The 12,672-nt window shown below is 38.8% G+C and overlaps 1 protein-coding gene across 1 annotated transcript in view; it reads right to left on the reverse strand.

Moving 5' to 3' along the window:
• Nucleotides 1-12,672, reverse strand: part of MAP3K5 (mitogen-activated protein kinase kinase kinase 5) — a 159,001-nt gene that overhangs the window by 4,486 nt on the left and 141,843 nt on the right. The window contains exons 25-26 of the mRNA XM_081140018.1: nucleotides 12,277-12,382; nucleotides 4,439-4,682 (exon numbers count right to left, since the gene is read on the reverse strand). Coding sequence (XP_080996144.1) covers nucleotides 4,439-4,682; nucleotides 12,277-12,382 — 350 coding nt within the window. The remainder of the gene's footprint in view (nucleotides 1-4,438; nucleotides 4,683-12,276; nucleotides 12,383-12,672) is intronic.

Genomic DNA, 12,672 nt, shown 5'->3' on the forward strand with positions numbered 1-12,672 from the left:
CCAAATCTTCAGAGTTGGTGGTCTACCATTTCTTTTTATGACCATAAATGGCAAAAAAATTATATATGCATATGTTTAGATTAATAAACCTATATTTTACATGTATGGCTCTTTGTCAAAAAATGGTTAATATGGGTAATATAATAATGCAAAGCAGAAAGGTGGTCATTTTTTAAAACTATGAATATTTGAGAAGTAACTATAGGTGAGGTCGCCTATAGTATCTGGCACATGATTCAATAAATGTTACTGTTACTATTATTCCTCTCCCTTCTAAGGGGGCAGTGAAATAAGTAAAAGGATAGCTGTGTTCCTGGTACATTCAGTTCTTAGTTGGCATCTGATGCATTTTCCAAAGAAACAAGGAGAAACTAAGGTATCATTTATACCATGGTCCTTACCCATGAGAGGTTCACCATGCAACTGAGAGCCAGCTGATAACCTACTTGCCTTTTCTAACACTGTTCTCTGTAAAAACATTCCAAGTTATGAAGATAGATGCTCTGATTTTTTTAGAAAACTATCTTTGAGTAATTTGGGTTTGGAATTATCATTTAAGATATATAATTATTCATAAGATTATCAAGATAAATTGTTGCATACACTACAGCTTTTAGAAAACTGTACTTGTTTCATTTTCTGAGTACTGACAGATTTAACTCAGGACTAGATTCTTTTGTTTCTGCATCAGCTCTCATATTCTGAAAGGCAGCATGGAGGGCAACCGAAAGCTCTGGGATGTTCTGGCTCAGCCTTGTCCCTCCTACACTAACTGTGACAAATTACTTCACGCCTCTGGGCTTCAGTTTTCTCATTTGTAAAAAGGTAAAAGGAAAATTTCCTGAAAGAATTACTCTGAGCATTAAATGAGACAATGTAGCTAAAATGCTTGGCCTTTAATAATGGCGATTTTGTTCCCTGCTGCAGCCTCAGGCCCTAGAAAAGAGCCCTCCCAGGGCTCAGGAAGGGTTCCTTCCTGACCACCAGGCTCCACCCCACCCCCAAGTCCCAACAGGACATAGAGACCTGTGCCTCCCCCCCACCCCAAGGATCACTGTAGAATGGGCAGCAGAGGTAAGATAAAAGGAAAACAAATGAGGCATTAGGGGGAGATGGGCTATTTCAAGACAACTACAGTAAGTGGTGACAGGTTATGCGGAATAATGAACTGAAAGCAAGAGGGAGTGGAGGTGTTAAGGGAGTTTTTCATCTACTCCAGCAGGAATGATATTCAAAGAAAAGGACAGCACGCTCAGTACGAATTTTTAACTTGGCAATTTTTGTCTTTCTTGCTCATCTACATGTATGGACTAGTGATATTCTTAATGTTTTCTCAAAGAGCACAGTGAAACTTTCTAGAATTTAATCTACGCTTATCCATCTATATTATTTCCTTTTTATCTTTAAGACCAGAACCTAACATTGGAAGCAAAGTATTGACAGGCCACCTCATTTGTCCCAAATCCATCTCTCAAAATTATTTATTTCCAGGACATATGCAGTCCATTAGTTTTATTTTTACTTTGTCTTCAGTACTATTAGTAGGAAAATCCTTAGAAACCAAGGCACTTGCTGCCTCTCTGTTCCAGAAGTCTGGCAAGGATCTGTCAATTTTTTAACTTGGGAATTCCAGAATTGTAGGATAGGAAACTTAGATAACTGTTCAGCTTCTCCTGAGTTAGATTTTAACTAACTGCATTACGGTCCCACCTCACCTCTCTGTGTGAAGTGAATTATCTTCAGAACATTTTATGTAAAGCATATACTTAATTGTAAGTAAAACATGCATTCTAAAGCCATTTTGTTACTTTCCCCATTTAGTATTATTGATGATCTAATAATCAAGAGCTGGATAAACCTGGTTTATTTTCATCAGTGATTATCCTAAAGCAGCGATTTTCAACTGGTGTGCTGTGAAAATTTTTAACACATGCAATACCTGACTGAACAGTCAGGGGCACTGACCTGTTTTCCCTTAGATTGTCAAATTAAAAAATGAGAACAGCCAACACAGCGATAGCCTTCAGTGTGAATGAGTCAAAATTATAACTATTTTTTTTGGTCAGATCAGCATAGAATGTATTTTTTGGGTGTGCCGCAGAATTTAGTAATTAGTTTATATATGTGCCATGTAATGAAAACAGTTGAAAATCGCTGTCCTAAATATAAGCTTAAGATTTCTAACATGAGGGCTACAACCTTTCCTAAAAACACACTAACACTTTTTCTAAGCTTATTTTGTAGTAAATGTACTTCAATATATCAAGTAATATTCAGCTGAAAATTACAAGGACCGGTACAGACATGACCAGTCCCTTATTTCTCTTGCTTAGTAACTGTACACCAGCAGCTGCCCTTTCTTTAGATCGGGCGGAGTGAATGCTGTGCCTCGTCTCACTTTTCTGGGAGTGATGGAGAAGCTGTGGGAGAGATTCCTAGAGAAAGGAAAAGGGGGGTGATAATCCTGTAGACTTCACAGTTTAAGTGTAAATATGTAAAGAAGCAGCACAAAGGTGTGGGCTTTTGTGAAAAATGCAGTACCTACTAATGTAATAAAGAAATGCGGCAAATCCTAGTCTTTTCAACAGAAACAGACAGACGCGGGCGGCAGGCCCTCAGCTACCGGCGCCGCCAGGAGGTGGCCTGAGGACCTGGAGCGCGGCTGTGGGCTGCGGGGCAGCCCTGGAGGACGCGGGTGGCACGAGCACCGGCGGACAGAGCGTGGGCAGGGCGGTAGGACAGGTAGCTCAGTGGGCCAAGGGGAGAAGGAAGGGCGACGTCTAATTTAGGAGAGGCGGGTTCTGGTGACATCAGCCAGGGTATGCGGACAGAAGGTTTTAGGGCGAGAGAGGCAGATATACCAGCTTGTTGGGAAATAAAGTAGCTGTACTGTCTGTCTAATTCTGACTGGAAGCCATGGGCACAGTGGGGTGGGTGGCTGGACCCAAACAGTAATGAGCGAATTTTCCCCTTCAGCGGTCAGAAAGGGGTAGAAAAACAAGCCCAGCCCGGCGGGGTCCAGCGATCCAGGAGATCGCGCCCGGTTGCGGGCTCCATGCCCATTCGGGGGCGGGAGGCAGCCGATCAGTGGCGACTCTCTCATCACCGATGTTTCTCTCTCTCCCTCTCCCTTCCTCTCTCTGAAATCATTAAAGATATATTTTTAAAAACAAAAAAACCACACAACTCCACTCAGGATCAGATGACAGAGAGTCAACTAAGGTAGAGGTGACGAAAGGTAACACCTACTGTAATGGGTGGAGTATCCTAATTAGACTATTTATTACCTGAGAAAAGGAGGAAATGAGGGACACAGGGATTTAGGCTGATGTCTCAGAGAAGAAAAGACTCAAACTCTTTTCCACAAAGTAGTCGAGGTGGCAAGGAAAGAGCTGGAGGAAATTTCAAAGCACAAGATTGGGATATGGAAGACAGAAAGCCACTTTCCCTTTATTCGGATAGATTTCTGCATACATACCATAGAAGATATATATGGATTTACTTAATCATGCAACCAAAATTCATGTTTCTGAATATAGGATGAGCTTTGTACTACTTGTAATAAGCTTGCTATTCAAGCTTAACCTTAGAAACACAAACTTATGACCAGAAATAAATGTTTTACCTCCCTAGTGAACAATTAGAATTTTCCACTAAGGTTTCTAAATATTTGAACAACTTTTACTGATTTACTCTGAAAAAAAAGTTTTCACTATAAACCCAGAGTCATAAAGTCAGTTGCCCACATGTCAACTGTAGCCAGCACAGGAAGCTATAAATCATAAAGATTCAGACCTTGAACTGTGCCAACATCCGTGAAGAACAGGAAATATTTACTGTTCACTTAATAACCTGATCGTGTAGGTTCTATGCTACCAAACCCTAAAGAAAAATTAACCTCCAAATATGACATAGCATATTAAAAATAAAATAGAATCACACATGTGTTCAACTGATCATCCTTTTAAGATTCTAAAATGCAAAGCTTTAGCACCATTAGTTTTATCTCAAGAACAGAGACCTTCCTCTCCTGAAAGAACTTGATATTCCAAATCACGGGGCTATGAAGAAGACAGGCTTTCTTTCTGCCTTTCAGCTTTCTGTCGGATGGTACATGCTGCTCTGAGTCTGTGTCCAAGACAGTCTATGAGGTTACAACAAAGTGACTCCAAAAGGCTCAGTGTACTTGGAGATAAAGCAGTGATAAAGGAAACGGAGCTGAAGGCTTGAAATGGTAGAAACAGAAAATGTATTTGACTAAAGAGACTAAAATAAACGTCTCTTTTTCTTACAAAGAAAGGCTTTAAATCAAGTTTATATGAATGGGATAAAGGAATCGTATTTTGTATTTTCTGTGGACCAAAGTTTAAAGTAGACCCAAAACACATGCACTTAAAGACAGAAAAAAAAAAACTACCCATGTCAGAATAGGACTTACCTATTAGTTTCTATTTTCATCCTTCCAAGCTGTACATTCAGTGATCGGTGAGCATTCTGGGAATTGTGAGATACAGTAGAACTGAGCGTGCTCACTCCTGAGGTAGCCACCGCATCTTCGACAATGACGTGAGGTCTTCGGACAATCCGATTTGGAGGCTGTTCCTCATGGTCATCTTCTGCATCCAAGTCTTCTTGATCTGCGGTATCACTCTCAGATGCAAGGCTAAAATGTGGCCTCAGTTCTGTCAAACACAGTACCAACAGTGTTAATAAAACATGACTGACTGCCTTAATTTTCTTAAGACAGGATGTCATCTCCCCAGCTGTCAATAAGATTTGTATTCCAAACTACTCTAAAAGTGATGGATTTCCATGCATTAACTCGTTTGTTGTGCCAGTGAATTGCAAAATTCACAAGATATATGAACTCAATGATCCAATTCAAACAGAAGAAATGTTCACACTGCACATAGGATAAATGTTAGTCTGAAAGGCACTTATATAAAAACTTAAAAATTTAAAAAAATTATTTATACAAGTAGAAATTATTTTTTAGATTATATGATATCTGGCAATTATTAAATCAGAAATGAGGAAACAGATATAGAGAGATTACCTAAACAAAAGTAAGTACAAAGAATGCTTTTTGCCTGTATAAGTCAAAATGTAAGGGGATGGGAGGGGGCTACTGAAAATGCCACATGCTTATATTCACTTTAGTAAGACTATCTGTTTTTGACTACTGGGTTGATTTTTAGAGTGTGTCCTACCTGTTGACTAACCATTGAAATTTAAAATGCAAAAGTTACAACTCTTCAACTTAAACACACTGTATGATATGAGTTCATTTGCATTGTCACTTCAGAACTTGGATGAGATCTTCCCATAGGAAATAAAATTATAAATTGTGAAACATTCTCAAAATGGCCCAGAAAAAGGAACGACTATATTCATAATTTAAGTGAAATCAGGGTAGCAGAAATACTGGATCATGCGTCCATATGCTATGGCACATGGAACTTTTATTGGATCACAGAATCTATTGAGAATCTGATGAAAGCCAAGGAGATTCTCCCCAAAAGAAAAGCACATTCATACAACATTTTGCCTAGATTTCCTGAGGGCTCACAGACACCCTGAAACCTGTCCCAAGAGTCCATGAACCACAGACAAAGGGCCCATGCATTGGGGAAAGGGCTCCAGAGGGAGTGATGAAGACCCCATCCCATCACTCCAACACAGCCACTCTGGTAAGCCAACCAGAGGCCCAGCAGTTGCCAAATCCTCTAGGTAACTTCCTTTCCTTACCTTACTGGACCCTGTGTATAGTATATCTTCCTCCAAATCTTTGGCTGCTGCTTCTCTTCTTCAGAGCCTTTTTGCCTACCACCTGCCTTTAGAAGCTGGAACCTGGAATTCTACCCTTCACTTTTTTATGTTTCTACTTATTCTATATGGGTGAGCTAATTAAAATCTAAGAAGGTTAAATACTTGTAATATGGGGATAACAAACTATACTTCTAGCCCCGATCCTGTTACATCCAATACCTCCTAGATATTCCTGTCAGGCAGGCACTTCAATTCAACAATCAGAAAAGGAACTCATCTTTTTTCGTAACAAAAGCCAGAGTGCCCTTCTTAGGGCCAAGTTTACGTAGCCCTGACTTCCTTTATCTCTATTTACTTATTTACTTTTTTGAATAAAAAAGAACATGACATAAATTTTTCCATTTTCACCATTTCTAAGTGTACAGATTGTAGTTTTAGGTATATGCGTACTGTTGTTCAACCAATCTCCAGAAGTTTTTTATCTTACAAAACTGAAACTCTATACCCATTAAACAACTCCCCATTTCTCCCTCCCCCATCTCCTTGGCACCACCATTCTACTTTGTTTCTATGAATCTGACTACTATAGATACCTCATATAGGTAGAATCATACAGTATTTGTCTTTTTGAGATGGGGTTATTTCACTTAGGATAATGTCGGTAAGGTTCATCCACGTCGTAGCGTGTGTCGGAACTTCCTTCCTTCTAAGGCGGAGTAACATTCCACTGCATGTTCGCACCACGTCTTCTTTATCCACTCATCTGTCAGTGGACACTTACATTGCGTCCACCTCTTGGCTACTGCGTATAATGCTGCTATGAACTTGGGTGTACAAATAACTCTGAGATCCTGCTTTCAATTCTTTTGGATATATACCCAGAAAAGTAATTGCTGGATCATATGGTAATTCTATTTTTAATTTTTTGAGGAGCTACTACTGTTTTCCATAGTGGCTGCGCCATCCTACAATGCCACATGAAGGTTCCAATTTCCCCACATCCTTGCCCTTTATCTTTTAAGGTTTACCAAACTCCACCTCTACTTTGCTTCCTGCAGTATCAACTTTCTCTTTCCAAAATTCCATTTCCTAATTCCTCTATAATAGGAGTGACTCAAAATCAAGTGTTTTGCTTTGTAAACCCAGCATCTAGTCTGGGGGCTAAGGCATATTAGTCTCTTAAGAAATGTTGGAAGAATGGAAGAGTTATCCTACTAGGATTATTTGTATTTAGAAGGGAACAAAATAATGAAAAAATATTTTACTTTAAAAATAATTGTAAAAAGTAGAATTCTAGGTTAAATTAGAACATAAGATTAGGCCTTTTTAATTTTTCTAAAATTATTCTTAAATTCCTTTTATGTTCTCTAAGTGAAAATTTAAAACAAAGTTTTATTATCCTGTTGACTAATAATCTAACCTTTTAGGAGGGAAAATTTCTGATATTTATTATTATATTTAAGTATCCCCTTATACTTCCCTAATTCTGTACACTTTAAATTATCATAAATTATCATTTTATGTATGACTAAAAAATTCTCTCAATTTAAAGAAAGTAGAAAGTTGTAAGCAAATACAATAATTTGTTATTTTGGTCTTTCATGGTGGCTCCCTGAGTACCCATCATCAAATCACACATTGTAAAATATCCAAATGAGATAGAGCATCTGGTTCTTGTCCCCAGAAATAACAATCTAAAGGAAAACTAGGGTGAATACACAAGAGAGCCTTATGAGCATGCACAAAGATAACATGAAATTGTCAGTACTCATTAATATAGCCAAAAATATCTTAGATGGCCTCAGGTCTAGACCTAGCTACATATATAATTCACGTGTGCATGTATTAAGAGTGCTAAGGAGTAAATAAAGCACATTTGCAATAATTAAAGCCAGTGGTGGTTTACTCCCTGACGGACTCCCAGAGGAAGACGGGCCTAAGCAGGGTCTGGAGGAGGGGAAAGCCTTGGCTTGGTGGAGAGAGAGGGAGAGGCATTTGAGAGAAGGGAGCTTGAGTGGGAGCCCAGAGGACTCTGAGAAGAATGGAAAGCAGGGTGGACTGCCAGGGGAACGCCAAGTGGCAGGAGAAAGGCAGGGGCTCAGGAGGGCCTGTGCGGAGTGGTCAGTGATTAAACCCACGTGTGGGAAACCAGAGCCAGTGTGATTCCGGAACAGCAAGGCGGGACTAAACAACACTATTCCCACCTCCCTGCCCCACCCCAACCCAACGGGTTATTGCCCCAGAGGAAAATAACTAGACCAACCTGCTTTAACACAGGATATTTCTGATGCCAAATAAAATCACAACACCTGTCAGTGCACAGGGTACGATAACTTCATTAAGATCCTCATATGGTACACAGAATGCTGGTTGTTTCCCATGAATGTGGACATGGGGCACATGACTGATTCAGCTTAACAACTGGTAGTACTATCAAGGGTTTTAGCAGTTTTTAAAAATTATCAGTAATACAGGAAGTATGCGTATGTTATAGCCCTCTCTGCCGAAGCACTGCCAACACGGTCTCTACGCACAGCATTTCTCCATCTGATCACCCACCACCAGCCCGTACTTGAGGATTAACAACAGGTACTTAATGTCCATCATCTAAAGGCTGATTCACGATGAGTGAGGAAAAACTCTTAAGGGGCCTGCACTGTACTCCCTGTTCCGTGTGCTCTTTTTGGAAGAAAAAGATTGAGCACTTTCCCCCCACTTTTTTTCCAAATAGGAATAACAGAAAAGTTGCAAAAATAGTACAGAGACTTCCCGTATCCCCTTTAGCAGCTCGCCCTAAACTTGACATCTTACCTGGCTTTGACCTAATCACCCAAACTAGGAAAGCAACATTGATACAATACTATGAACTAATCTACAGACCTTATTTGAACTTCACCAGCTCTCCCACTGATGTCCTTTTTCTGATCCAGGATCCCACACTATATTTCGTGGGCATGTTTCCTCAGTCTTTTCCAATCTGTGACAGTTCCCTCATATTTCTTTAGCTCCCATGACCTCCACTCTTCAGAGGAGTGCTGGTCAGTTATTTTGTACTGTCATTTTTAGTTCACCAATGTCTTGTCATGATTCGGTTGAGGACGTGCATTTTTAGCAAGAATAGCACAAAGGTGATGCTGCGACCTTCTGAGTGCATCATATCAGGAGGTATATGATGCTGATGTATCTCACTACTGTGATGTTTACTCTGATCGTTTGGTAAAAAAGGTTATCTGCCAGGTTCCTTGTCACTGTTTTCCCTTTGGAATTAGCAAATATTTTGTGGGGAGATACTCTGAGATCAGTCAAATGTCCTGTTTCTCATCACTCTTTTGCCTGCTAATCTTAGCAGCCAGTGATGGTTCTTGCCTGTAATCATTATTGCTGTGGTGTTTGCCTAATGGTGATTTTTCTATTTCCCTCATTCCTTCTACTTGGCCTAGCCCTTCTCATTCATTCATTCATTCATTCACTCACTCACTCACTCACTCACTCACTCACTCACTCACAGCAGTATGGACTCATGGATATTTAGTTTGGTCTATGGGCTATAATCCAATGCTATCATTATTTTATTTTATTACTCAAATTGCTCTGGCTTAGACTTTTGGGAACCCCTCAAGCCATCTCTAGTGGGGTTTAAATAAGTCTCCTTCCTTCCTTTTGGGGGTACGTCCTTACTTTTTGGCATCACAAGGTGTTCCAGGTTCATCTTGTATTTCTCCTGCTCCAGGTCTGGAATCAAACATTTCTCCAAGGAGCTATGATTCCTTTTATTTAAAAAATGGTGTTTAGAAACCAAGATCTGGGTCCTCTCCATACACAGGTCTAGGAAATGTATGTGCTCGTGATGGCATACTTTTAAGTCTGTTTTCTTTGGCATGTCTTTTAAAATTTGGTAGGTTAATTGTAATAATTTGTCATCTAAAAGAAATTTTTATTAGGAGAATATGAGGACAGGCATTTTTAATGTAGCTCCTTTGAATTTTAACTGTGTAACAAAATCTGTAGGGACATTTGGAAAGTTGATTTAACTGTCAAATGCTTGAAATCAGTTCATCTTGTCATATAGATCCATCATTTATATAATGCTATATAGTATACAGTACAAATTATCTTCCCCTATCTGAGAATATAAAAAATACTTTCTCTATGTAATTCTCCTTTAAAATTTCCACTTTTAAAAAAATCCTTTCAAGCAGTAATTTCACTTGTCATGTGAGACTCCTAGTGGTCTCAAAGAAACCAATTTCACAGTGGAAAAACAAATAACTTTCCTTAGCAAACCATTTTTATAAAGAAAGTGCCTTGTTCCACATGTGGGTTGGGTTAAAGCAGTGCCCAGCACTGGGACACCCATGGGGGGAGATGTGCCTCTCAGCACCCACCCTGTCCCCTCCCTAAACTTAACAGCATTTTACCTATATATAGTGTGATAATCAGTGTGCTTTTTAAACTTGCTCTTTTGGAAGAATTTTAGATTTACAGAACAGTTGCAAAGATAATTCAAAGAATTCCCATATCCCTTCCACCCAGCTCCTTTCATACACCTTATATCACTAGGATATATTTGTCAAAACTAAACTAACACTGGCACAATACCATTAGCTAAACCACAGACCTCACTGAGATTCTACTGCTTTTACACTGATGTTCTTTTTCAGTTCCAAGTACAATCTAATTACATTTAGATAATCCATTTTAAAGAAAGTTTAAAAAAAACCTAGGTGAACGGATCCTTTATATGCTATTTAAATTATTCTCAAGTGCAATCCATCTCTCCTTGCCTCACTTGGGCATTCTTACTTTAGGTTACTAGTGCGTTTCCCTCGTGGCCTATACCTACCCTTTCACTGATACACACCTATTCTCTTTTGAGTATGTAATTCCTTTACAATATATCCCCTACATCCAAGCTTAACCCAATTAAACCATCTAAATATAAGTGTTTGTTAACTGTCTTAGATAGAGCATTACATTAGGTTTGCGTTAGCTTTACATTCCTTAGGTTCACATCCAACTGCTAGTCATGTATTTCAAAGCCTCTCTAGGTTTTTCCTAAGTTATGCAAAATTTTCACTCTAATTTGTTATAATCATGTGAAACTCATTTATTTATTGTTTCAACTTATTGTTCAGGGGTCTCCTATTTCCTAGGCACTGTGCTGGACAATATGCTCACCACAGAATAGAACAAAACAGACACAACTGCTCTCTGGTGAAGAAATCAGCCAGTAGACAATAAAATAACAGTTTCTGATTGCGGCAAGTGTCACAAGGGGGAAACCATTTCCAAGGAGGGAGAATAACAGGGAGCCTACTTTAGATTTTGTGGTAGGTCAGGAGTGTCTGAGGAGTTGCCTTTTAAACCAGGACCTGAAGGACGCAAAGGTACAAGGGATGTTTCTTACATAGAAAGAAACTGATGTTTAATACAAGGATTGACACTGGTGCCCTCACAAGTCAAACAGGCATTCTGGGAGAAGAGAGGGACTTCCATGACTTGGAAGGATTGATGGTGACTTAAAAGTTCAAAGAACCATTTATAAGTAACCTAAATTTTAAAATAGTTTATATTTATCTTTTAAAATTCCTACTTTAGAATGCTTTATATGTAACAACTTGTACAATAGAAAATGTTTCTAATTTATGTATCTAAATCTATCCACATACAAATATACATATATTATATACAGGGTGTCTCAAAAAAATGTATACACACTTTAACACTGATAGCTTAATTTTGAAAATGAAATGTACTTAATAAATACTGCCTTTATAATTATTCAAAGTGTGTATATACATTTTTGGGGGAACACCCTATATACAGGGTGAAAGAGCTTCGCTTAAAATCTTTTATTATTGGGTAGATTATCGAAACACTTTGGAAATTTACATTAGAGTATAATAAATACATCCCTCACTCCGTGAAACCTTGTTTCATCAACACACTGCCCCTTTTGTATCTAACCGAAAACACAGACCAGTGATTTCCAAACCTGGATGTGCATCAGAACGATCTGGAAATTGGATTAAAATCAGATTCCCAGGCTTTCTCCCTAGCAGATTCTCACTCAGCCTGGGATGGAGCTCTGAAAGCTGTAATACTAAAGAGCTCTTTATATCATTCAAGGCACTAGCAGGTTTGGGAACCACTGGTAAAAGATGTCACAGGACATGTGTTTTGTGGGCACAGATATCTTTATATTGAAATGCATGTGTATTTGGGTTACTTGTATAGTTTTCTTTCTCTTCATATCCAAATATGCTTTTTAAAGACAAGGAAGCAAGTAGTCCTCACTCACAGTAAACATTTTGCTTGCCGGACCACTGCTCAGACTGCATGTCCTAGATAAATGCTATTTGCTGACTCTGAAAAGATTAATAAAAAAGAAGGCTAACCTCGTTAACCTGGTCTTAAAAGCAGTACGGAGACACCATAAATGATAGATGAACAGTAATATAGAACATCAAACACTAAATATTTACAAAGTAATTAAATATTCCTGACCTGGAACCAGAATGGTAATGGCTGTCTGCACTGCCTTTCGGATGATACTGTCTAAGGCAAACATCCAGTGTGGCTTGATGTTGTGATTTCGAAGAACTTTATTGACCTGGAGAAAGAGAGTGACATTTTGTTTAATTTTTAACTGCAAATAACCTAGCTGATGCAAGCATTGGGATGACCATTTATCAACAAAATAACAAAAAGATTTCTTCACCTTGAGTTCTGAATAATTTCTTTATGTCACTGGAATACAAGTGAAAAAAAGTCACTTCAATTTAAAGTTCAGTGAAGCCCACGTAAGCAAATGAGATACATTACTTAAATGAAAGGCTATCTGGTTAAATGGGAAGGTTGCTCTATTGGGACTCAGAAATGTAGCTTCCACTTTTCATGACG

This window comes from Miniopterus schreibersii (assembly GCF_964146895.1).
Source record: "Miniopterus schreibersii genome assembly, chromosome: 6".
Taxonomy (NCBI): Eukaryota; Metazoa; Chordata; class Mammalia; order Chiroptera; family Miniopteridae; genus Miniopterus; species Miniopterus schreibersii.